The 27,678-nt window shown below is 44.4% G+C and overlaps 1 protein-coding gene across 4 annotated transcripts; it reads left to right on the top strand.

The window, feature by feature from the left end:
- Window positions 1–5,593: 5,593 nt before the first annotated feature.
- On the top strand, window positions 5,594–16,466 carry RBM24 (RNA binding motif protein 24). Of its 4 annotated transcripts, XR_005779088.1 has the most exons (6): window positions 5,595–5,983; window positions 7,586–7,709; window positions 8,331–8,385; window positions 8,744–8,848; window positions 13,598–13,683; window positions 14,358–14,494. XR_005779088.1 is itself a non-coding variant. In XM_040432685.1 (4 exons), exons 1-4 carry the CDS (start codon window positions 5,816–5,818, stop codon window positions 14,698–14,700), a joined length of 690 nt encoding a protein of 229 aa, XP_040288619.1. In that variant the 5' UTR covers window positions 5,594–5,815; the 3' UTR covers window positions 14,701–16,466. The 4 variants fall into 4 exon arrangements, 1 of the variants encoding a protein (XP_040288619.1); XR_005779087.1 differs by lacking the exon at window positions 13,598–13,683; XR_005779089.1 differs by lacking the exon at window positions 8,744–8,848.
- The last annotated feature ends 11,212 nt before the right edge of the window (window positions 16,467–27,678 follow it).

Here is a 27,678-nt window from a genome sequence, read left to right on the forward strand (position 1 = left end):
TAGCCAGCAATGTGTTTCTAGTGATCATTTTCTTCCTGCATTCACATGCAGTAAAAGCATGAAAAACGTTCCAGTACTGCTTGCGGTTTGGGATGGTTTTTGCCACTGACAGGTTCCCTTTAAGGTTTGAGTCTGTATTTTGGGGTGTATTTATTTTGGAGTCTGTTTATTATGAGGTTTGGTCTAGGGTCTTTATTAATTCCATGGTGAATATGCGCTACTTGTGACTATACAGGGAGTGCAGAATTATTAGGCAAGTTGTATTTTTGAGGATTAATTTTATTATTGAACAACAACCATGTTCTCAATGAACCCAAAAAACTCATTAATATCAAAGCTAAATATTTTTGGAAGTAGTTTTTAGTTTGTTTTTAGTTTTAGCTATTTTAGGGGGATATCTGTGTGTGCAGGTGACTATTACTGTGCATAATTATTAGGCAACTTAACAAAAAACAAATATATACCTATTTCAATTATTTATTTTTACCAGTGAAACCAATATAACATCTCAACATTCACAAATATACATTTCTGACATTCAAAAACAAAACAAAAACAAATTAGTGACCAATATAGCCACCTTTCTTTGCAAGGACACTCAAAAGCCTGCCATCCATGGATTCTGTCAGTATTTTGATCTGTTCACCATCAACATTGCGTGCAGCAGCAACCACAGCCTCCCAGACACTGTTCAGAGAGGTGTACTGTTTTCCCTCCTTGTAAATCTCACTTTTGATGATGGACCACAGGTTCTCAATGGGGTTCAGATCAGGTGAACAAGGAGGCCATGTCATTAGATTTTCTTCTTTTATACCCTTTCTTGCCAGCCACGCTGTGGAGTACTTGGACGCGTGTGATGGAGCATTGTCCTGCATGAAAATCATGTTTTTCTTGAAGGATGCAGACTTCTTCCTGTACCACTGCTTGAAGAAGGTGTCTTCCAGAAACTGGCAGTAGGACTGGGAGTTGAGCTTGACTCCATCCTCAACCCAAAAAGGCCCCACAAGCTCATCTTTGATGATACCAGCCCAAACCAGTACTCCACCTCCACCTTGCTGGCGTCTGAGTCGGACTGGAGCTCTCTGCCCTTTACCAATCCAGCCACAGGCCCATCCATCTGGCCCATCAAGACTCACTCTCATTTCATCAGTCCATAAAACCTTAGAAAAATCAGTCGTGAGATATTTCTTGGCCCAGTCTTGACGTTTCAGCTTGTGTGTCTTGTTCAGTGGTGGTCGTCTTTCAGCCTTTCTTACCTTGGCCATGTCTCTGAGTATTGCACACCTTGTACTTTTGGGCACTCCAGTGATGTTGCAGCTCTGAAATATGGCCAAACTGGTGGCAAGTGGCATCTTGGCAGCTGCACGCTTGACTTTTCTCAGTTCATGGGCAGTTATTTTGCGCCTTGGTTTTTCCACACGCTTCTTGCAACCCTGTTGACTATTTTGAATGAAACGCTTGATTGTTCGATGATCACGCTTCAGAAGCTTTGCAATTTTAAGAGTGCTGCATCCCTCTGCAAGATATCTCACTATTTTTGACTTTTCTGAGCCTGTCAAGTCCTTCTTTTGACCCATTTTGCCAAAGGAAAGGAAGTTGCCTAATAATTATGCACACCTAATATAGGGTTTTGATGTCATTAGACCACACCCCTTCTCATTACAGAGATGCACATCACCTAATATGCTTAATTGGTAGTAGGCTTTCGAGCTTGGAGTAAGACAACATGCATAAAGAGGATGATGTGGTCAAAATACTCATTTGCCTAATAATTCTGCACGCAGTGTAATTGGAATTACATCTCTTCTTAGAACCCAGAACTTGATGTCACTATTGGCTGTCCGTATAGCAGGATCCCTGCACTCTCAGAACCTGATGTCACTATTGGCTGTGCGTACAGTAGGATCCCTGCACTCTCAGAACCTGATGTCACTATTGGCTGTCCGTATAGCAGGATCCCTGCACTCTCAGAACCTGATGTCACTATTGGCTGTCCGTACAGTAGGATCCCTGCACTCTCAGAACCTGATGTCACTATTGGCTGTCCGTACAGTAGGATCCCTGCACTCTCAGAACCTGATGTCACTATTGGCTGTCCGTATAGCAGGATCCCTGCACTCTCAGAACCTGATGTCACTATTGGCTGTCCGTATAGCAGGATCCCTGCACTCTCAGAACCTGATGTCACTATTGGCTGTCCGTACAGTAGGATCCCTGCACTCTCAGAACCTGATGTCACTATTGGCTGTCCGTATAGCAGGATCCCTGCACTCTCAGAACCTGATGTCACTATTGGCTGTCCGTACAGTAGGATCCCTGCACTCTCAGAACCTGATGTCACTATTGGCTGTCCGTATAGCAGGATCCCTGCACTCTCAGAACCTGATGTCACTATTGGCTGTCCGTACAGTAGGATCCCTGCACTCTCACAACCTGATGTCACTATTGGCTGTCCGTACAGTAGGATCCCTGCACTCTCAGAACCTGGTGTCACTATTGGCTGTCCATACAGTAGGATCCCTGCACTCTCAGAACCTGATGTCACTATTGGCTGTCCGTACAGTAAGATCCCTGCACTCTCAGAACCTGGTGTCACTATTGGCTGTCCATACAGTAGGATCCCTGCACTCTCAGAACCTGATGTCACTATTGGCTGTCCGTACAGTAAGATCCCTGCACTCTCAGAACCTGATGTCACTATTGGCTGTCCGTACAGTAGGATCCCTGCACTCTCATTATCTGCTCTCAGATCTAGTTGTAGACCAGTGATCTGGACACCAAGCTGTGCTGGAGCCTGGGAAGGGGAGTAATCAACTGCACACCAGGGACCTGACCCAGAAATATCCCCACTAAGGCCTCATGCACGCGACCGTATGTATTTTGCGGCCCGCAAGAAATACAGATGACGTCTGTGTGCATTCCATTTTTTGCGGAACGGAACACCTGGCCCCTAATAGAACAGTCCTATCCTTGTCTGTAATGCAGACAATAATAGGACATGTTCTATTTTTTTGTGGAACGGAAATACGGAAATGGAATGCACACGGAGTATCTTCCGTTTTATTTTTGCGAACCTATTGAAATGAATGGTTCCGTATATGGTCCGCAAAAAAAACGGAACGGACACGGAATGAAAATACGTTTGTGCGCATAAGGCCTAAGGGACAAGACATTTTGGTGTCTGAGACAGATAAGGAAAGTTGTGCAAATCCCCTAAGTATAAAATCTGTAGACATGACAATGATTGGGTCATTGGTAGTGGAGAGGTTAATGGAAGTATCACTGGTCCTATTCACAAGACCATTGTTACGCTCAGTTTTTCGTGACCATTTTGAATGAACATATGCATCCATTTTCTGGCCGTCTATCTGTTTTTAATGGCTGTTTTGCATCCATTTTCCATCAGTCTTTAACGGCCATTAAAAATGACCATTAAGGCCTCATTCACACGTCAGTGTTTGGTCAGTTATTTCCATCTGTGATTTAGAGCCAAAACCTGGTGCGGCTCTAAACACAGAACAGGTGCAGATCTTATACCTCATCTCTCTGGAGGCTCCACTCCTGGTTTTGGCTTATAATCAGTGATGGCCAGTTCGCATGCGAACATATGCGGGCTGCCATCTTTTTTCACGAGTCCGGCGAGGCACATATAAGCCCTTACCTGTGCCGCGAGCCGGTCTGAAAACAAATGCGGTCACCGGGAGCAGGCAGTTCCGAGAACAGCCTGATGAAGGCCCCCGGTGGCTGTTCTCGGAACTGCCTGCTCCCGCTGACCGCACTTGTTTTCAGACCGGCTCGCGCACAGGTAAGGGCTTACCTGTGCCTCGCCGGACTTGTGAAAAAAGATGGCAGCCCGCATATGTTCGCGGGCGAACAATGCGAACTGGCCATCACTGCTCATAATCACTGATCATGACGTGTGAATTAGGCCTTAATGGTAATTTTTAACGGCTTTTTTTTTTTATCCCAACCCGTGCAATGCCCTAAGTGTATATTATGACCCCCCCATAGTGTCCCCAGTATGTTAAATGCCTAGTATTATAAATGGCCTCCTATAGTGCCCCAGTAGCATATATGCCCTCATATATATATATATATATATATATATATAATGGTGCCTGCTCCCAGTAGCGTCAGCCATTAAAAGAAAATTACTCACCTCAACCACTCTTCACTGTAGGCATCAGGACCTGTGTTCCCAGCATGATCATGTGACATCATCCCGCCTGGAGCGCAGGTCCTGCTGTATTGGGTGAGGAGTGAGTGTCCTGACGTGTGCAGATGGATGACGTATTTTTTTCTTTTTAAACCCTAAAAGGCCATTTTTGTCCCTAGCGTACCCATTTTCAATTGCTGTTAGAAGGGTGCACTCCTGTCTAAGTGGCCGTCAAAAATTGTCCCATTGATTTCAGTGGGGTCCATCTGGCTGTCAAAATGGCCAAAAATAGGACATGTTCTATTTTTTGACAGTCGCTATTCACTGGCCATTAAAAAAAAAAAAAAGCTCCATAAACTTCAATGGGTTCTAAAAATGGCCGTGTAACGTTCATGTGAAGGAGGCCTAAGGGTAGGTTCACATTGAGTTTTTTGAAGGAGGTTTTGAGGAAGATTTTCCTGCAGGTTTTTCAGCTAAAGCGAGAAGTGGATCCAGCGGGAAAAAGTATAAAGTTCTTCCTTTATATTCTTTCTGAATCCACGTCTGGCTGAAAAACCTCCCCAAAAAACTCTCCTAAAGGCCTATTTAAGCGCCCGTATGGTCGTCCTGCCCGTGTGGCGGACCTCAAATCGCAGGCATTGGCCATGTGAACGCCTTACTGAGGTACGGACCTATTGACTTGACATGTCCTATCTTTTCCAGAATGGAGGCATGGATCGGAATCCCACGAAAGCAGTACGAAGCGCTTCTGTGGCCTTTCAGGTCCGTGCCTCTGCCCCGCAAAAGAGCACATGTCCTATCTTTGGCCGTATTTTGTGGATCGTGGACCCATTTGAGTCATTGTGTCCGGAATTCACACTGCCAGTGGCCGTGCATTGCGGACCTACTGTTTGCGGTCCGCAACATGGTCACGGGGACCATAGAGGGGTCCTAAAAGTTATGAAGAAACTGAATAGTGCGAATACGCTGAGTGGTCAGTGTGAGAGGGGTGCACATGGGAGTAGGGCACACTGAGAAGCGCCCCCTAGCGGTACTTCATCTCCTTGAGCGTGCATTGTGAGGTACTCTCATCCGTCAGGGCACAGTTACACGCCATGCTATAACCTGAGGGAGAAGCCGGTGACCTGTGCTGAGGTAACGCGTATTTACCGCACATGACGTGTGTGGTAAACACATTTGGGCCCCCCGTTAGCAGCTATTGTGTATGTGCTGCCAAGGGTGAGTCTGGCGGTCGTGGGGTCAGCACACGCGCTGCGGGTAACCGGAGACAAAGAGCGGGGTGCAGGGTGCACAGATCCAGCTGTTGTGAGCAGCTGCCGCCCGGGATCCGAGCAGCAGGTGCAGGGGCAGCCAATGAGCGGGAGCGGGACAGCCTGGCCACGCCCATCCCATGGGAGGAGCTCCCAGCCCGGCCGGTTGCTCTTAATGCAAAGCAAACAGGGAGCGGGGTAGTCAGTGTGTAAGAGCAGGGCCGGCCGGCTGCAGACCCGTCACACAGCGGCAGCGAGCCCTGTACCGCCCGTCCATCTACCTCCCAGCCGCACTGCTGCTCACAGCCGAGGGAGTCGCCACGGTAGGCGGCGGCGGGATTTCTCGGTCACCTGTCCGCCGTGCAGGAGTTTCAGCGTCTCCTGAGAGCAGCGGCATCCCCCCCACAAGATGCACACTACCCAGAAAGATACCACCTACACCAAGATCTTCGTCGGAGGGCTGCCCTACCACACGACGGACTCCAGCCTCAGGAAGTACTTTGAGGTGTTCGGAGACATAGAGGAGGCGGTGGTTATCACGGACAGGCAGACCGGCAAGTCCAGAGGCTATGGCTTTGTAAGTGGTGTGAGGTCAGGGCTCCCCCTTATAGTGTACCTGCGCGCGGTGCGGTCATGTGACCCAGCAGGTGCATGGAAGCGGAGCCCCGGGGCAAACGGAGCACAGCTCCCCACCTACCGCACCTGGGCTCTGCACCCTCTACCCCCTCCAGCAGCTGGGCACTGCCCTCCCTGCACCCTCTACCCCCTCCAGCACCTGGGCACTGCCCTCCCTGCACCCTCTACCCCCTCCAGCACCTGGGCTCTGCCCTCCCTGCACCCTCTACCCCCTCCAGCACCTGGGCTCTGCCCTCCCTGCACCCTCTACCCCCACCAGCACCTGGGCTCTGCCCTCCCTGCACCCTCTACCCCCTCCAGCACCTGGGCTCTGCCCTCCCTGCACCCTCTACCCCTTCCAGCACCTGGGCACTGCCCTCCATGCACCCTTTACCCCCTCCAGCACCTGGGCACTGCCCTCCATGCACCCTTTACCCCCTCCAGCACCTGGGCACTGCCCTCCATGCACCCTTTACCCCCTCCAGCACCTGGGCACTGCCCTCCATGCACCCTCTACCCCCTCCAGCACCTGGGCACTGCCCTCCATGCACCCTTTCTGGCACCAGGGCACTGCCCTTGCTTCCTCCTCCTACCCCCCTCCAGCATATGGGCACTGCACTCCCTGCCTCCTCCAGCACATGGGCACTGCACTCCCTGCCCCCTTACCACCTCTGGCACCTGGGCACTGCCCTTGCTTCATCCTCCTACCCCCTCCAGCACATGGGCACTGCGCTCCCTTCACCCTCCAGCTCTGCCAGTCTTGTGCTTTCCTTCTACACACAAAGGTCCTGGCACCAGTCAAGCTGCTGTGACAATACATTTCTGCGCTGTCTGCCAGGCCTGTGCACGTCCTGACCTACCTGTCTGCAGTCAGTGTTTATGGATCCACCATGGCATCTGCGCTACCCCCCCAGCCATAGTGGTGCCCGGCTCTCTAGCTGGGCAAACTGTTATCCCACTCACCCAAGCTGATGGTTGTCAGGGGAAATAACCCGGATCTGACAGGTGGTGCTTCGTGTGTCTGACCCTATGCTTTGAGATAAGGGGCACCAGTTGTGTGGCAGCTGCTTCTCTGGAAGCCCTGTCACCCGGTCGGTCCAGGTGATCTGGCGTCACTTGAAAGCTGTTTTTCCTATAACTTTTTTTCTGTAAGGGTACGGCCACAGGGTCAGCTTCCCTGATGCAGTTTTGGCAGTTGAAATTGGGGAGGACGATAAAAGAAGAGAAAGTATAAAGGACGGCTACAACTTCTCCTCTTAATTCGCTCCTGGTTTTGGCTTCCAAAACTGCAGCAGGAAACCGGCCCGTGTGGCCGAAGCCCAACCGTCTCACTGGTCTTGTCTGTACGCAGTCCCTCTGATTACGGATTCCCTGTTGAGGTTCATACAATCTGATCACCTAGGCGGCATCTTTTAGATTTTTCCTTTCCGTACGTTTTGGCAGTGCCATGCCTGCGCGCCCCTTAGCATGAGCTATTAGGGCTTTCCCAGAGACAAGGTGACAGGCGGAGAGGACCATGTTGTGCCCCTGGTTTTATATTGACGTCATCTTGTCTGTGTTCCAGGTCACCATGTCTGACAGAGCCGCAGCGGAAAGAGCCTGTAAAGACCCCAATCCTATCATTGATGGGAGGAAAGCCAATGTGAATCTCGCGTACCTGGGAGCCAAGCCCCGGATCATGCAGCCAGGTCTGATTTGAGTTTGGCATTTACATGATGTATCTAAGGCTACTTTCACACTTGCGGCAGAGTGATCCGGCAAGCAGTTCCGTCGCCGGAACTGCCTGCCGGATCCAGCAAAACGTATGCCAACTGATGGCATTAGTAAGACCGATCAGGATCCTGATCAGTCAGAAAAATGCATTGAAATGCTGGATCAGTCTTTCCGGTGTCATCCGGAAAAAACTGTTCTTATATTTTTTTCTTTTTTGTTTTGTTTTGCGCAGACTGGAAGGACAGATCCGGCATTCCGATATTTTGAATGCCGGATCCAGCACTAATACATTCCTATGGAAAATTCAGGCAAGTGTTCCGGATTTTTGCCCGGAGATAAAACCGTAGCATGCTGCGGTATTATCTCCGTCCTGAAAAGTCTAAAATACTGAACTGAAGGCATCCTGATGCATCCTGAACGGATTGCTCTCATTCAGAATGCATTAGGATAAAACTGATCAGTTCTTTTCCGGTATTGAGCCCCTAGGACAGAACTCTATGCTGGAAAAGAATAACGCTAGTGTGAAAGTACCCTAAGCTATTTGCTCACCATATTATTTTTTTTTTAAATGTTGTTGTTTTTTTTTTTTTCATCAGGTTTTGCATTTGGGGTCCAGCAGATTCACCCAGCACTTATACAAAGGCCTTTTGGGTAAGTCTAGCATGTCTAGTGAAGTGACGGCACCACGTACGATCTGTAGAGTCTGTGAAGGTCACATATAGCAGAATATGCAGTTAGCGTTTTAGGTACCATACTTCAGTCTGAAGCCCGATCCCACCCGTATCCTGCCGCTCTCGGCCGCATATTGACGAGTGCCTCTCTGTAATACTTCGTCAACTGTAACTTTCCTAAATGTAACCATCTCTGAGGGCATCATGGAAAGCCCCATGTCCATGGGCCGGTTCCTCGTAGACTATTCCTCACCTTTCCAGTGGAGGGGCAGCCGTTGGACCCCTTGTGTTCATTTCCAGTGTTGCTCAATGTTATCTATCTCTTTCTAATCTGACAGGGCTCGTTTACAGTTAAGATAACTGATGGCAAGGATTTGATGATAAGAGATGGAATAGTTCTATGTGGAGTTAATCTGTGTTACCAGTAGAAACCAAGCTAAATGGTGATTAAAGATGCATGTATGTTGGTTGGTTGGTTTTTATTTTATTAGCTCCTAGATTTGTGTGCCTTTTCCATTACAGCGATGAAGTGGTTTTCACAGCTAAACTGTGTGTTTGTTTTATTTTTATTTTTGTTGTTGTTTTAAGTCCTAGTGAACACTGCTGTTTGGGGCTGGGAGGGAGCCTTGACTTGTGTTTATTTTGTTGAGGAGTGTTGACTTTGCTATGGGGAGCACAGGGCCCTCCTTGCAGCGTGTTACCCTTTTTTAACCGTATACTGTAGTGATTTTGATTTTTCTTTTGTTTTTATTTACTTTTTGCTGTGACGTTACTTTGACCTTTTCAGCTTGCATGCTCCACAATTTTTTTTCTTTGTTTGGTTCTCCGATTAACCATGTGTTCAAGCTGGGCTTTCTAATGTCTTTTCTTTCTATTTTTCTTTTTGTCTTAAAAGTTTCAGTTCATAGCTGTATTCTTAGTATTGTGTTTTTATTTTTATTTAAAATTTTTTACAATAGCTCCAAACTAATCTAAAATAATCAACTCCGATATCCCATAGCTGGTATTCATCCCCCGTTCTATATGGCACTTTTATTTGTGGGGTCATGTTTACTGTTGGCTTGATTGATACTCTTTTAAAGTTGCAGTCTGACAATTGGTATCGAAACTTCCTGACTGGTTATTGTGCCAATGGGATGTTTGCCACAAGGTGAACATTGTCCAGCATTGAAGAGAATGAAGTGTTGTTGCATAGGACTCCAATTTTAACCAACTGCTTGTGACATTTGACAGTTAAACCATATTCCTCGGTTAGTGGCTGGTATACAGGGTAGTTTTGGGAAACATTAAAAGTAAATGTATGAATGGCTCTTAAGACTTGGGCTGCGTTCTTAGTTGACTGGACAGAGCGCTGCATGCATTGGTATTTGTCCGGCTGAAACCCAGCAATTATGGGGATCTGGAGGTACACGGTCCTGTCCCGCAGTGTCGGATACAGTGAGCTCCAGTAGCCTGATCCCCCTGTTGGATCCGACTACCTTAGATTCTTGTGACACAAATACCCTTTCTACGTTTTTTGTTTTGTTTTTCTTGTTATTGTAGCTTGGACTTTGCCACCCAGTCTGCCTTTGAAAGCTGCTTTTTAACTGAATTTAGAACATCACATAAATTTAGTTGACACATTTTGTATCCTTTCTAATCTAATGCACTGCTATAAGTTGTGGATACTGTGGGGTTTTGTTCTTCCTTGGCCAGTTTACAAGCAAACACAGACCCTTCCCTCCCTAACTCTTATCTAGATGACATGCTTGACCTTCATGATGGGTCAGTGTTCACGTTGGCCATATAAAGACATCTTGCACTGCTAGCCCCTTCTCGTATGTCAGTTCCAAAATAGTCCTAATGCAGCCCACCCTGTCAGTCACGGAGAGTGGCAGAGGCGTTAGGTGAAGTATGTAGGACATCCCAAAGTGCCTAGTATAAAGAGAACCCTGTAATCAGCCTCTCTTCACTGAGATTTGCTTCTGGGATGTAAGGGTTAAGCTTGGAGTAACTCCATCTCGGGTACATTGCTGTGTGGGGCATGGCAACATTAGGCTTGTTTGCAAGCCTGACTGGCAGCATGCAATACCTGTGCCGCCGTTCTCACCGCTCCATCATAAAGTTAATATTTACAGAGTGGAAATCCCTGCCTGAAACTGTAGTATGAATGCAGATTGCCATCAACTGGCCCATCCTTCTGTTTTATGGAATACTTTAGCAATACATGGAACTGACTTCTTAAAAATCGCCTGCTGATGGCAAATAACACTACTAGTATGAGGGATTTCACCTGCCCGTTTTTGTCCAACATGGCAACCCACAAGTACATATAGGCCAGTTCATGTAATTAGTTGATCTCTTAAGCCTTTACTGTTGACAAATGGGTATTGATTGCAAGTAGTGTTGAGCAAAGCGGGCATCTGATGCTTCATCTGATGTCGCTTCGTTCAGAACATCAGAATACTATACAGAGATCCGTCTCCGTACAGTATTACAATGAGCCGAAGTAAGTTATTCACGAAGTCGCGTGTGACTTCGTTGAATAACTTCTTTAGTTGATTTTTTTTAAAGTGGAAAACCACTTTAAAATTTAAAACTGAACTTTTCAGTTTGGTTTCAAATTTTAAAGTGGTTTTACACTTTAAAAATTTAACGAAGTCACGGACGATATTGGGAATAACTTGCTTCGGCTCATTTCCGCCCATACGGATCTCCGTACAGCATTATTCCGAAGTTTTGAACAAAGCTTCACCTGAAGCTCTCTTCGCTCAACACTAATTACAAGCCATACATAGACCACATAAAAGGTTACCTGGCTCTCCACGTTGCCACAAACCATTTTATTCACTGGCCCTTTAGAAAAGTCCATGATGTAAATTGCAGTGAAGGTAACCTTACCAGTGACTGTATTTGAGTTACAACCTCCCTTCTGTTCCTCGGCTGTGACGTGTGACCAACACTCTGCCTCTTCAACTGACACAGCGTCTTATGTCTGGACTGGAAGTCAGATTCTTTATTCATTCCTATGAGACTGACATTGAAGTTAGGAACAAAGTATAAAGATGATTACTTTCAGTAGAATTACGGCATGTATCTTGCTTAATGGGACAGACTACAAAGTATTTGTGGGAGGGCTATGAAGTGTGTGTTTCTGGCACAGTTATTACGGCTGCCAGGCTCATTTTATTTGATCAGTCTAACTACAATACTTAAAGGGAACGTGTCATCAGAATGACCTGCTGTTTTTAATCACTTTGTTTGATATTTTGGATTAAAATTTTCCATATATTTAAACAAAAGCAAAAATCCTGCAGTTTCCACACTGGCCACTATGTCTAATAATTGGCGCGACTTCAAGGTCTATACAGATCACTCTACTGTGGTTAACTCATTCTAATCCTGCCTCTATGTATAGATAAGACAGGATCCACCATTCACAATAGGCGATTGTCAGAGCCGATCTATTCTTCCTTGTACAATGACCTCTGCGCAGGTCAGAGCATGCCCAGAAAACTGTCCCCCCTTCCCCCCCCCCCCCCCCCCAGAAGTCAAGGAGATCAGCTCCTGACCATTGTGCACCATCATGGACCATGGGGGGTGCCGTAAAACTTTTTTTTTTTTATGCTTTCTAAATGCTGTTAAGGCAAGGTGCCCGTCCACCATAATCATGTTCAGGAAATGGATTTAAAAGAATCTACAGTCGGAAAATAAAAACAGATTAGAAAAAAAGGATATGTGCTACTATCTGATTTTTAACCGGCGGATACGTTTTGGTAACACATTTCCTTTTAAAGGTTAGCCAATTTTTCTGAAGAATGGATCACTAAGTGGGAGGTATCATTACATTCAGCAGAGCTAGACCTACCTCCCTTAAGGGCTCATATACACAAACGTATTTCTTGTAGTGTGTTTTTTTTAATTTTCTTTAGGACCGCAAAATACATATGGTTGTGTGCATGAGCCCTAACACTATAGCATCTGTTAGCCTTTCCATTTTTTTTAACATGATTGACATAATGCAATAAACACCTTTTTAGGGTACGTCCACACAGGGCCTAATTTGCTGTAGAAAAATCCATAACAAACCTGTGTTAAAACCCAAATTTGCTTCATGTGGATGTTTGAAGTATGTAGGTGAGATTTCTTAAATTCTTATCCACTTTGCTGGTACTGTAAAACCGCATGCATATCCTCTATGGACATATTCTTAGATTGGCCATCCTCTATATTACACAACCACTAACTTCTACAGTTTAAGGGTGCATTCACTTGGCCATGTCCAACTGTGGACCGCAAACTGCAGATCTGCAAAACACTGACACCTGCCGTGTGCACCCTACATTGCGGTGCAGAGCCGTTGACTTCACTGGGTCCACCATCCGCATTATAAGGCCAAAAAAAGGATATGTCGTATCTTTGCGGCGCGGCTGCACAGACTTGTAATTTGCGCAGAAGCCGTTCCGAGTCTGTGCGGTTGCGCCTCAAAAGATATGACATGTCTTGTCTTTGGCCGCGTCACGATGGGTCCGCGCCAAGATGCGCGGTGCATATGGTCGGTGTCTGTGTTTTGCAGCTCTGCAGTTTGCGGTCTGCAAAACTGACACAGAATTGTGAATGCTCCCTAAAAGGGGGCTATGGTTTGGGCATGAAAAAACGTCATATGTCATTTCATGTGCTCTTTGCTCATTTTCTCTTTGCTGTTCTTGAGCTTAAAGGGGTTATCCAATACCATAAACTGCCCCCCATGTGCCAGGCTCCTCCCAGGAAATATACCCCGGTCCCCGCACTGCCGCTGCAGCTTCTCCCCGTGCGCTGATGAAAACATGTGGGGTGTGGGGGGGGGGGGGGGGGGGTGGAACAGCCAATGGCAGACGGGGACTAGCCTCCCTCACCTGCGATGCTCGGAAGGCTTGTCCCTGCCCCCCTTCCTGACACCGGATGTTTTCATAGGCACATGGGGAGAAGCTGCAGCAGCGGTGCAGAGAGCAGGGTAAGTATTTTCAATGTGGGGGGTCCCTGAATATTAGAGGGTAGTTTAAGGTATTGGACAACCCCTTTAAGGTTTAGCAAGTATCGGGTGTATTGGAAATTATGTGGGGCATCTGTTTAGGGTAAAAAACACTCAATTAGGCATAGATAAATGATCAGCCAGGAAGATCTTTCCAGTCATCGATGCATTGAACTACATGGGTGTTTTTGTCTAACCCTAGGTTTCCTTAGATCCCTCACAAATACTTTTTCTTTGTCTGAATGAGAAGTAATCCAGCTGACTCGAAACTGGGAGTTTAGTAGATGGGTATTTAAACCGTTTTGACTTTCCATCCTTGTAACAGTGTGATGCACACATTTGAGATCTCATGCTATGGAGTGTGGCATAGCATCTGAAAAGCTTCAACACTACGGCATTGGAACAAGTTTCTGCACTCTTTTGTGTGACTCTGCTGTGTATTCCACCACTTAAGTTCTTTTGTCGCCTGCGTATGTTTTGGTTTTTGTTTATTTTTAAGGTGTTTTTTATTTTATTTTTTCCTTGTGAGGGTGACTAAGGTTGCGGAGATTAATGTGTGCTGAGTCTGCAGAGTACTTGCAGGGTTGCCACGATAATTATATTTATTATGAAATTGACATTCAGGTGAAATTATATGAAAACATCATAAAACTAAACTTTATGATGTGAACTTACAACCATTTTGCCGGGATCTTTTCCATCAAATGGATGCCATTGGAATATCAGGTTTAAGTGGTAGAACTTCTGGGATAAAATGTAACATTTTAAACCACGTTCCCACTTCTCGTGCATCATCTTTGCTAGTTCTATATCCCGTTATTTCTATTGTGGCAACCCTATGCACATAATAACCACTAAATTTTGATTTTGGGATAACTGAACACAAAACTACAGGTGTACGGTCTTTAATAATCTTCCTTTATTAAATGTCAATTTATTTTTATTTTTTTTCACTTCCTTAGGATTCCTGCACATTATGTATACCCTCATGCTTTTATGCAGCCAGGAGTTGTAATCCCACACGTCCAACCCACAACCGCCACTGCTGCTGCATCTACAAGTCCATACATCGACTACACTGGAGCCGCCTACGCCCAATACTCCGCTGCCGCCGCCGCTGCTGCTGCCGCCTATGATCAATACCCATATGCAGCCTCACCAGCTGCCACCGGATACATCACTGCAGGTTACGGCTACGCAGTTCAGCCGCCGCTCACTGCTGCAGCCCCAGGAACTGCTGCAGCCGCTGCGGCGGCTTTTGGCCAGTACCAACCACAACAGCTGCAGGCTGACCGCATGCAGTAGCACTTAGACTTTTGAAGAAGATCTCAATCATATCTATCTATATTTTTCTTATTTTCTGCCTTCCAGTTTCTAAGTGAGACCATATCAAATTAGGCTAAGTGGCTTTAAGGAGAAACAAACTGCTTTTTGGACAGAGAAAATGGTTGCAACTTCTTTTTGTAGTAGGCATCCAAGTTGTATTAGGAGATCATGGAAGGTGCGTTTCAGGCATATTCAGTAACTCCTTTTTGATTAAGTTAATATTTTTTCCTTGAGAAAATAAGTCATGATTCATATACTATACAGAATTTATTTTTACATCAGGGAAAGAAACTGCCTTTTACTAATCTGAGAGAACTTTATTTTTTTCTTTTCCTTCCTTTTACGATGCGTTTAATCCAGGGAAATACCAAACAGCAAAATGTAGCCTGTACAAAGTGAAAACGCTCAAAGCACAAGCTGACCTATCGCGCTGTGCACGGGCGAGAGACCTGCGTTTCGCATCGACGTGTTGGAGGCTCAAGGCCTACCGGTCACATGACGGATGGGCACCAAAGCGATTTTCTCAACTGTCCTCTCTCTATAAGTGGAACTATGGAGCAAGCGATGTGGAATTAACGGCCACAACAGCTGTACAGACAATCAATACCACAGAGCGTTCTGGAGAGAACACATCACTTGTGCTTATCTGATGAGCTTGTCACATTCTAATCCCTCTCCCCATCCTGTTTCGCTTTTGGGAAACTCTTAACTGCTGGTGTCAGCTATTCTGATTCTGAAATGGGATCAGCCCCCTTTACCACCACCAGTCTTGTATTTTATGACACCTATTCATAGCTTGTGAATGACAACAGGGAGATACTTGCAGAGGTTAACCCTTTAAGACTTTTTTTTTTTTTTTTATCGCAAAGAAGACACATGGTCCCTTATGGATCGTAAGGGACCACTGAAAGTATTTAAGTAAAAAAAAAAGTATTTATCAGTCGGTTTATACAACTTTTTTTTTTTTTTTTTTTCCTTGGCGGTTCTTTAAGGGTTAACCACGACGACTTGTACTGTGCCTTAACTGTAATGTTCATTGAAAGAAGAAAGCGTATTTATTTATTTTGATAGTTTTACTATGGCGCCCTCTAAAGAAGGGAACTTTAGGTGCGGCAGAGAAATGATGTATTCATCTCATGGTATAAATTATTTAAGTAAGTTTAGATGTAGTAAATATTAATCTATTCAACTGAAATGTTGACTTGGATTTATTTAATTCTGAATGTGCACTGTGTAAGACTATCCCTACTTTAACACTTTAGGATTTTACATGACAAGTAGTAGACTTGCTCTTTTCTTTTTCCTCCCTTTCTTTAAAATGAAGACCTCTTCAAGCAGTATATTATACATTTCATTTGTATGTAGAAGATGGTCCTTTTTTTTTTTTTTTTCCCCTTCCCCCTTTTCCTCTTTACTAGAAGAAAAAGTGCTGCTTTATATGAAGACTTGTAAAACTGCAATACTTGGCAATTTTTATTCTCAACTTAAACATGGATATTTTACACTGTAATGGGTTTTTATACTTGAACAATTTCATACAAGGGAAGAAAAGACAGCATCATTTTTATGGACATTTGTCTAAATGTCACTGGATTTCTTTTTAGGTATTCAGAATACTCGCCAGTGTTACGTAATTGTAGACAAGAATCTTCAAGCATTATTATTTATTCATTGTTACTTTATAACAGTTAAGACCTATTAATTTCACTTGTATTAAATACAATAAAAATATCTTATTGCATTGTAATTTTTTTCTTGCTGCACATCTGGTAGGTTGGCAGGGGCTCGTATACGGGAGTAGTTGTGGTCGGTAGGCTATGCTTTTGATGTTCCTGTAAACTTTCTGTTTATGCTAAAGTATATGTAGCCTCAACCATAGGGCTCATGGCACAGTGCCATGTGAACTTGTAGCATGATGTATGGATTACACTGCCATATTTATGATCTGTGTATGACTGTATCTTCAAAAATTCTAAACTACTACGTTTTCTGTGTATGTTTGACGTATATTTAGACTAATTAGTTTTTCAGTAGCAAAATTGTATGATTGGCTTTCCTGTGAGTGTAATATCACTATAATGATGGTCAGGCAGCATTGGTAATATACTATAAGGGTCATCTATTATGCTGACATATGCCTATATTAGGTTTATTTCAGGTGTACAATAAGGGGCAATGGTTAGTATCCCCGCAATCTGTGACTTATCCCCGCTCACGCCAGGTCTAGACTAGTTGGCCGGGAAGGGGACGAGCCACTAGGCCCGTCGTAGTTTATCATTTTCTATGCCTGTTTTAGACGTAGAAAATGGTCAATGTTAGCCAGCTAGCTTACATTGAGACTGGTGCTGGATACGCCAAAGTTATGTAGAGGCCAGCGCTTCTTCATAACTTCAGTGGATCCACCACCAGATAAAGGACTTAAAGGGGTTGTCTCATCATGGACAATGGGGGCATATTGCTAAAATATGCCCCCTATTGTCTTATAGGTGTGGGTCCCACCGTTGGGACCCGAACCTATATAGAGAACAGAGCCCTGCAAGGTGGTGGCTGGAGGACTCTGGACTGGCCACCACCACCAAGCCGGCTCCCCATAGAAGTGAATGGGAGCCTACTGTGCTATTTTCGCCTGCCCCATAGAAAATTAATGGAGGGTGGCTGCTCATGCGCAGTGCGCTCTCCTTCACGTGTGGGGCTCTGTTCTCGATATAGGTGTGGAACTCTCACCTATAAGACGATGGGTGCATATCCTAGCGATATGCCACCATTGTCCATGAGGAGACAACCCCTTTAAGACGGGCGTCTAAAAGGCCAGTCTTGATAAATGACCCTCTGTGTACAGTCCTGCCTCAGATTATGGGCAGTAGAATATGGGTCATTGTGGTTTTGTGTGTTACTTTCTGACAAAGTTGATAGTCTATCAAGTCCAACCTATAATCCTACTGTGTTAATCCAAAGAAAAATAAAACCCATATGAGGTGATGGCCAGTAGCCCTAGAAGATTTTTTTTTTTCCAGACTGATATGAATCAGAATAAATCCTTTTATCAAGGTCTCCATCAGAAATCTAGTACTCATAACTTGTGGTATTACTTTCAAGAAGGGCATGCAGGCCTCTCTTCAATAAATTGACCACCACAACATCTGTTAGAGAGCTCCAGTGTCTCTGCTCGTACAGTAAAGAATCTCCGCCTGCGTTGATGGTGAACCCGTCTGTTCTCTACATGTAGAGGATTCCCTCTTGTCGTGGTTACAGGCCCAGGTTTAAAGAGATCAGAATGATCTTTGTACTGTCCATGTATTTTGTAGTTGGATCACCTATAAGCCATCCTCTTTCCAAACTGAATAACACCAAGTTCGATAACCGGTCTTGGTACCACCCATTCCTTTAGTTACCTTGGTCACCCTCTTCTCTACCTACTCTAGATCCACTGATATCCTTCTTATACACATGTCCAACCTTGGACACAATGGGGGGGATTAATCATTCCTTCCACCCTGCCCACGCCAGTTTTCTGCCATAAAAAAAGGTTTGACTTTTTAAACGCAATTGTGCCTAGCTTTAGACACAAGTGGCATTTCTGTGCTGCCCTTGCCACTTTCCTGTGGGGCCTGGCATTTATCTTTTACACTAGTTTTCTGGTGTAAAAAGACTAAAATCTATGCAGACTCCAGGCTGGTGTAAACTTCACTTTAGATGCCCGGACTACCGGAAGGATACCCCTCATTTATGACAGTGTGCGCGCCTCATCCTAATTTAGGTGTGTTCTCCAGCAGCTCAGGGGTTTTCATAGCCTGGCGTAAATTGCCAGTGTATGGTATAAATCTCCCCAATATTTTGTGTGGTATCCATGTTCCTTTTAATGCATCTAATTATTTTCCTTGTACTGGTTTCTAATGTTCAGTTTACTGTCCACCAATACAAGTCTTTTTCAGTAGCAATTCTACCCAGTGTTTTACTATAGAGTAAATGGTTGTACATTTTGTTTCCTTGGTACAAGTGTATGACTTTACATTTATCCACAATGATTTTAATTCACTCCGCCCAAGCCTCCAGCTCTGTAATCTATTCTTTTTGTGTGTTGATTACCTTACATAGCTGAATATCCTCTGCAAGTATAGACAATGTAAGCCCTCTTAAAGGTCATTCATAAACATTAAAAAGGCTTAATACAGCCCCCTGTGGTACCCCACTGGTAATATCTACAGTTTGTTTCCAGTCACTTGTTTCCACGCACTTTCCCTGTATTACACTTATGATTGTAAGTAGGGAAGTGCCTGTTCATCGGTGAAGGAGACCGCTGCTATTTCATGCAGCGATCTCCTCCACAGTATGGGAAGAGCGATCGCTAATGTCATTGCTTGTCCCCATTATTTGCTTTGTAGCGATAATATGGCTGACCCTCGGCCAGTGTAATTCAGCCCTTAGTCCCAGAATTTTCATGTGTGACAGGATAAGCCATTTATCACTGAGGTCCCAATGTCAAAGCTCGCTTGGCTAAATCTACCAAATATTTTACCCAGTTTAGTTTTGGTGCAGTTTCTGAATACATGTTCTTTAGCCAGAATTGGCATTTTTTTACTTTATACTTCTCCGATTGTGTGAATGCAGTCTATTACTAAGTATGAATACTACATATTACGATTGGCGCTGAGCCATAAAAACGGCATCTGGATTACTGCTAATTGTCGTGCTACACTCGTTACAGACTGAAATACAGGTGCAGTTTCTGTGACTCTAGTGCATGGGTGATGACACCCTTTTATATTACAAAGGTGCAAACCCTGATATTTTTTTAAATTTTTAATATTTTTTTAACTAAAGGAAATCCAGTATGCTATATATACACTTTAGAAAAAAAAATCTGGATGATAAAAACATCAAGAAGTTTTAATTTTATCATGCTTTTAAAGGGGTTGTCTGGGTTCACTCTCTTAGCATGTCTGAGTGGAGCAGCGGATCATTTCATGCTCCAAGGCTTCTCCTTGCACTGCTGGTGACGTACCGGGCTTCACATGAGTATGCTAGGGGGAAACTGACGCCTAACGGTGATCCCGGTGACATCATCAGCACAAATGGGTGGTTTATAGTGCTGGCCTAGGCTGTTTTAGTGCCTGGAGCAGCGGTATAGGCCTCCCTGTTTTTGCCAGTGATGTCACCAGGATAAGTGCTAGGCAGAAGCCTCTCCCTAGAATAGTGAGGATGTAAACAGACCTTGCAAGGGGGAGCATCGGAGCAAGAAATGCCCTGATGGTCCACTCGGACATTGTGAGTGAAGAAGAGGTTATGTCTGGGTTCAGAGCTGACCCCTTTATCATGAGAAATACGTTTTATATGTATTTATATCAGTGTAAGCTGGAAACCTAGGTCTTCAGATTCTGGTCTTCTCTTGGTACCTAACTCAACATACTGCCCAGAAACAGACAAGACACCTGTAGGATACCAGGAGCGATGAGCTGTTCAGTTCATCATTTCGGCTTTAGAAGAATGTTGTGAACCTTCTAGGATATGTTTTGTCCCATAGAGTGAATGTGTGTATGAGCAGATACATCAGGTATTGTATCCTGTGGTAGGCTGTTAGACCACTCCACGAGTCAGTATATGTGTTGCTTTATGGCCCAGAAACTAACTTTCATGAACAATAGTAGTTAAAAACCCAACAAGATGGTTGCCTGCAGCAAAAAGCAAAGGGCTTTTTCACATGAGCGTGTCCCTAGTGGGAATTGCGCACTCTTTGAGAGAGGGATCGTGCAGTCTGGACTATAGAAGCGCAAGGCCATTATCATGATTAATAATGCTGTGTGACTCTGCCTGACCTTTTTGTAACGGAATCATACTGACCGCTTTGTTTCACTGATTCCATTACAGAAAAGTCAGGCAGAGCCACACAGCATTATCAATCATGATAACACCGCGCGCTTCTGTAGTCCAGACTGCGCGATCCCTCTCTCGACGGAGCGTGATTCCCGTGGTATTTTGTGCTGCACTACAGTATTACTTGAGTTGACCTGCCTTCTGTCCAGGGCTGTGGAGTCGGAGGCAATTTTGGGTACCAGGAGTCGGCAAAAAATTAACCGACTCAGACTCCTACTAGATTTAAATTGGAATAAAAAATAAAAAAAAGCTTAAATGTCCCAATTCACAAAAAGTTATAATTAATTACCGTATTTTTTATAGGACGCACCTAGGTTTTTGAGGAGGAAAATAAGAAAAAAAATATTTTGAAGGTGTGCTTTTGGTGGGTTTTGAACTAATGGTGGTCTGTGGAAGGCACTGTTATGGGGGCATCTGTGGATGGCACTGTTATGGGGGATCATTGTGGGGGCATCTGTGGATTGCACTGTTATGGGGGCATCTGTGGATAACACATATATAGCATCTTATCTTATGTGTCATCCACAGATCCCCCCCCCATAACAGTGTCCCTGTGTAGTAAATGGGGACCGGCATCTGTTTCTGTAATGGCAGCGGGGCCCGGTGCCTGCTTCATTCATAAAGTGGGCGGAGCAGGCGCGTGACCTAGTGAGCTACGCTACGAGCGCCTGCCCGGCCTCCTGACTGCCAAGAAGTTATTAGTAAGTAGTACAGCGCTAGATTTAAGATGATTGGAATACTTTAACAATACCCACAAGTTAGATATGATTACCGTATACTACAGTGAGCGGGGCCCGGTGTAGTAGAATACAGTGACTGCATCGGGCCCCGCTGCCATTACAGAAACAGACACCGGCCCCCAACCCCTCCTCCCTCTCAGCCTATTCACCGGACGGTCGCAGCATTCGCCCCATAAGACGCACTGCTATTTTTCCCCCACTTTTGCGAAAAATGGTTAACCTAGCCTCTCACTGATAACTGTAAATATGTTTTTTGCAGGACTAGAGACACTTGTATAAGTGATAGGAATGGGTAGTCAATAGTTCAAGACTGAAGCTGTAAACCATTTGAAAAACTGCTGTCATTCAGCTAAGGCTATAAAAACTTTTAAACTCAGATTGTTAGCTTAAACTTTAAACATGACTATGGGATTCTACTAGGGAAATCATGTTTTACAATAAATGCCCCTTCCTGGATCCCACCACTGCCCTATCTTCAGCAGAAGATCAGCACACAAAGGAGAAGGCAGCAGCTTCCTAGCCAGTAGTTCTGTGGTAATGACATGTATGTTGCCTTTCTTTCCTTCAAGGAATGTATAAAATACATTTGCATATTAAATACAGAGGAGTCGGAAGTACCAAAAACGGAGGAGTTGGAGTCGGAGCATTTATCTACAGACTCCACAGCCCTGCTTCTGTCAATTTGGGACATGCCTATAGCATGGGGCCTCTTTTTAGTTTTGTTTTTTTTCCTCCAGGGCCACTTTAAGTTCCCAGTCCATCCTTGAGTGGGTCTGAATTTTGACCTCCCCGCTGACCAGCTGTTTGAAGGAGCCACACTGGTCATGCTAGCGTTGTGCCCTCTTCAGTATTTACCTGCAGCTGTCCTTGTAGTGGCCGCGCAGTGCAATTACAGCTACTGAAGTGAATGGGGAGGGGAAACGGTACATACACTGCGCCAATGCTGCAGCGGAGGTGACGCACAACATTAAAAAGGACACAGAGCCACAGCTTCTTCAAACAGCTGATCGGCGGGGCGCCGATCTGATATTGATGACCTATCTGTAACCTGGACTGCCCCCTTTAATGCTTCCCCCCCTAAGTGCCTTGGCTGCCTGGCTCAGGGTATATATAATGTGAGAGTGAATCTACTGTAGATTGCACATCCTCAATGCTATGCTTTTGATATGACAACTGTTTTACAGCATAATCAGACATGGCTTCTCAGCAGAATTTATAATAAATATAGCCCTATGCTATGCACTAAAAGGAGGCATCGGTATACAGTTTGATCAAAGAGCATAGGCCCACTTACCGCGCCAAAGTTAGAGTAGGTCCCCAATTGAAGAGGCAACCTTGTCGTGGTAAGTGGGCCTATGCTCTTTGATCAAACTGTATACCGTTGCCTCCTTTTAGTGCATATCATAGGGCTATATTTATTATAAATAGTGCTGAGAAGCCATGTCTTATTATGCTGTAAAACAGTCAAAAGCATAGCATTGAGGATGTGCGATCTAGATTCACTCTCGCACGTTCTATGCCTGGCTCAGGGTATTTGACCAGCTCTGGTATGCACAATGTAGTATATAAATATGGATATGATTTACAGATAATACAGAAGGTGTGATGGTACGGTAAATATGGGTCTACCTGTATAGGAGTTCCTATTTGTGGAAGTAAACAAAATCTTGGATAGACGATACTTTAAGTGGCATTTATCATGGCCAGTGTTCAGCTCCTGTAATGTGCTAATGTTTCATGATCACCGAGGTTACAAGATACAATTCCGCTTTGGCGTGTCTCCATACGCTGTACTGAGAACATTCTATTCCTAGGTTGTCAGCCAGCAGGGACACTGCCCCTTCTCTGTGCTTTTGTTTGAACCATCTGAATATCTGACAGCTTTTTCTGGGTGAGATGAACTGTGGCTTCATCACAATCTTCTGGCGGTGTATTCATCATAGCGCCATGTTCCGGTGTCGGGGCAGCTCTTTAATGGCTGATATTTAATGAATGAACTGTGGAGCAGCCTGCATTGTGGATGGATAACACTACTGGCTTCAGGGCATTTCTTTTTAATTCTTAAAAGCTTTTCTTTGTCATTAGACGTTGCAGCTTCACAAAATCCCATCTGAGATTTGTGCACATTACCTCCCCCACTCTCCTATACTCATGCACGCGGCCATAGCTTCTGTCTTCATGTGATCCGTAATTTTTGCTGGTCGTATCCGGACCTATTCATTTCAATGGGGCTGCAAAAGATGCGGAGAGCGCACCGTGTGCTGTCCTCATCTGGACGTCTGTTACACGGCCCTGCAAATAAGACAAAAAACATGTCCTATTCTTGTCCATTTGGCGGACTATGACATTTCTGGAGGAATGTGGAAAAAATGGCAGCATGCACTTGGCCAGGATCCGTGTTTTACGGACTGCTAAACACTTACGGATGTGTGCATGAGCCCTCTGTGAATGTTATGGATATGCATGCTTGCGCAAATGGACGCTTTGGTCATGAGCATAAGTCTTGAAATCCCATAATATCAGGACTGCATTGGGGCCCACATAGATGTGTGTGAGATGCTGGGCGAGTACTGTTCTTTACAGTGTCACTTACTGTCCCCCAGGAAAGGAGACCGTTACCTGTCCATACAGCCAGGAGTGACTCTGCAGAACACTGCTGACAGTCTAAAGCCGCTTGCCTACTTTTCTGTCTTAATGCTACTGGGCCAAGAGTATTATTTATTTTATTTTATGCGTTTTATATAGCGCTACTATATTCCGCAGCGCTTTACAGACATTATCATCAAACTGTCCCCAATGGAGCTCACAATCTAAGGTCCCTATCAGTATGTCTTTGGAGTGTGGGAGGAAACCAGAGTACCCGAAGGAAACTTACGCAAAACACAGGGAGAACATACAAACTCCATGCAGATGTTGCCCTTGGTCGGATTCGAACAAAGGACCCCAGCGCTGCAAGGTAACAGTGCTAACCACTGAGCCACCGTGCATGACCATTTGTTAGTCCCAGCGCAGCTTAGTAAGGCAGGAAGAAACAGAGGTGGGATTCAACATTTTTAACAGGTTCCCCTACTTGGATGACAAAAATATTCATGCAACGTGAAATGGAAAACTATTCCTGTGGAATAAACAGAACAATTTGGTGCGTCTAGCTGTAGACAAAGTATCTGCACCTAGCACCCAAAAAAATGGTATGGCTCACCAAATAGACATAAGACGCAACGTTTTGCGCCACAATTCTGTTGTAAAATAGTCTCGCCATGCCCCAAATTTATCGTCCAGCCTGAGCCACAGTGTAAATGGTGTAAATAGATAAGTAAACGTGTACCCCCCCCCCCCCCAATTTTACAACATCTATAGGATTGGCCCAATATATACAGTATGTGTGATTTCAATATTTTTCTACATAACAGTAATATCCTATGAATGCAAGAATGACGTGATGCATGATACACAACAATGAAACCCAATGACTAACTAGGGATGTATCAGACTGGAGTCATTCTATCTTCTCCTTTTCTCCATTAAGACCATCTTGGCAACTTCTCTTGGCTGCATGATGTCAACCGAAGGAATATAAAAATATGACAGAAAGCTATATTTTTTTTAAATTAAAGTATATTTAATTTAAAGGAGTATTCCAGATATCTCCTGTCCGAAGAACAGGGCATAACTATTAGATTGGTGGGGGTCTGACTACTGGCCTCGTATCCCCAATAGTGCTTGAATAGTATTTAGCTATCTCTGGCAGTCCCATAGAGATGAATGGAGCAGCAGTGTGCGCAGTGCCACCATTATCATGATTGTGGGGGGTCCCAGCGTTGAGACCCCCACTGATCTACAGTAATATTCATCCCCTATCCTGTGGATAAGGGCTAACTTCTTATAACTGGAATATCCCTTTATTAGAACCTATATATTGCAATGCACTCTATACAATACAAATTTGGTATCTCCAGGACAGTGACATCATGTAGTGTAAATATATATATATATATATATATAATATAATAATCACAGGTCGGCACTGCTGTATATGGTCACGGTGCACGAGTCTATGGGATGGCGTCCCAATGTAGAATCAATGAAAAAGACCGGCACTCGCTGTTGATAATTCTTTCTTTGTATTTATTCAGTCACATGTACAGGCAATAAGTGACGCGTGCGTTTCGGTGCTGCCGCACCTTCCTCAGACTTATCCCTGAGGAAGGTGCGGCAGCACCGAAACGCACGCGTCACTTATTGCCTGTACATGTGACTGAATAAATACAAAGAAAGAATTATCAACAGCGAGTGCCGGTCTTTTTCATTGATTATATATATATATATATATACAGTACAGACCAAAAGTTTGGACACACCTTTTCATTCAAAGAGTTTTCTTTATTTTCATGACTATGAAAATTGTAGATTCACACTGAAGGCATCAAAACTATGAATTAACACATGTGGAATTATATACATAACAAACAAGTGTGAAACAACTGAAAATATGTCATATTCTAGGTTCTTCAAAGTAGCCACCTTTTGCTTTGATTACTGCTTTGCACACTCTTGGCATTCTCTTGATGAGCTTCAAGAGGTAGTCCCCTGAAAGGGTTTTCACTTCACAGGTGTGCCCTGTCAGGTTTAATAAGTGGGATTTCTTGCCTTATAAATGGGGTTGGGACCATCAGTTGCGTTGAGGAGAAGTCAGGTGGATACACAGCTGATAGTCCTACTGAATAGACTGTTAGAATTTGTATTATGGCAAGAAAAAAGCAACTAAGTAAAGAAAAACCAGTGGCCATCATTACTTTAAGAAATGAAGGTCAGTCAGTCAGCCTAAAAATTGGGAAAACTTTGAAAGTAAGGGCTATTTGACCATGAAGGAGAGTGATGGGGTGCTGCGCCAGATGACCTGGCCTCCACAGTCAGCAGACCTGAACCCAATCGAGATGGTTTGGGGTGAGCTGGACCGCAGAGTGAAGGCAAAAGGGCCAACAAGTGCTAAGCATCTCTGGGAACTCCTTCAAGACTGTTGGAAGACCATTTCAGGTGACTACCTCTTAAAGCTCATCAAGAGAATGCCAAGAGTGTCCAAAGCAGTAATCAAAGCAAAAGGTGGCTACTTTGAAGAACCTAGAATATGACATATTTTCAGTTGTTTCACACTTGCTTGTTATATATAATATTCCACATGTGTTAATTCATAGTTTTGATGCCTTCATAGTCATGAAAATAAAGAAAACTCTTTGAATGAGAAGGTGTGTCCAAACTTTTGGTCTGTACTGTATATATATATGCTTAATTTTAGGTCAGCAATTAAAATAATAGAAAAAATTGGGCAGAATTGTTTCTTTTTGTGGTGTTCTAAGACAGAGATGCTCAACCTGCGGTCCTCCAGCTGCTGCAGAAATACAACTCCCAGCATGCCCTAATAGCTGTAGGCTTTCCAGGCATGCTGGGAATTGTAGTTTTGCAACAGTTGGAGGTCCGCAGGTTGGGCATCCCTGTTCTAAGATTAAACTAGTAAAAGTCACATGCAAGCATATACATACCCCAAGATGTTACATCTGTTTATTATAACCACATTATCTGTTTGCTGTTTGATATGGCACTTCTTTTACAGTATATTCTTATGTACAACCTACAGTGATATCTACACAGAATAGGCACCATGGTAATGCCAGAACATTTTATGGATATCTTATAATTTCATAATTGATGACATAATGACTGTATATTAGAGATGAGTGAATTTTCAAAAAATTTGATTCATGCCCTTCAAAATAAAACAAACTCCGTTCTACCCATGAAATCCATTTTTTTGAAAGCCTAAAGAACGTGCTTTCTACATCCGTGCATTAAAATCGTGCAACGTGCCACTCAAAAACGTTCACTAGGTTGCGGTCCATCACAGGCCCTCTCTGTAAGAGAAGGGCCCCCATAAACCATTCCCTATCACTCCAGCTAGGCTGCCACCCAAGGTGTTGCCTGGAGCTCAACATAGTAGGCATGGGCTCTCTCCAGAAGGTTTTGCAGGGGGTGAGGAACCTAATGCCCACACACACATCCCCTAGACCTCAGGGGGTTGCCCATAAAGGCGCTGCCACCCTGAAAATCCTAGTGACAAACAAACGTGGATAGTGAACACAAAGTGAACAGAAAAAGTAAATATTGTGAATGTGTGCCATTACGGCCCAGACATTCAACCAGAATTATAAAAATTCCTCATCTTCTGTGGGCTGTGCCGTCACTCATTGGGCTCCTACCCCCAGTGAGTTTAGGTACCCCAGGGTCACCACTCCTAGGACACTTCTGCACCTTGGGCTTTCAGAAAAAACCCAGTCCCTGGCTTTGATCCAGC

The sequence above is a fragment of the Bufo bufo genome, chromosome 5, assembly GCF_905171765.1.
Source record: "Bufo bufo chromosome 5, aBufBuf1.1, whole genome shotgun sequence".
Lineage (NCBI taxonomy): Eukaryota > Metazoa > Chordata > Amphibia > Anura > Bufonidae > Bufo > Bufo bufo.

Coding starts and splice junctions, on each gene's coding strand:
- RBM24 (XM_040432685.1), top strand. CDS start 5,816: ATGCACACTACCCAGAAAGATACCACCTACACCAAGATCTTCGTCGGA. Junction 7,710..8,330: donor GCCCCGGATCATGCAGCCAG/GTCTGATTTGAG, acceptor TTTTTTCATCAG/GTTTTGCATTTGGGGTCCAG. Junction 8,386..14,357: donor CTTATACAAAGGCCTTTTGG/GTAAGTCTAGCA, acceptor TCACTTCCTTAG/GATTCCTGCACATTATGTAT.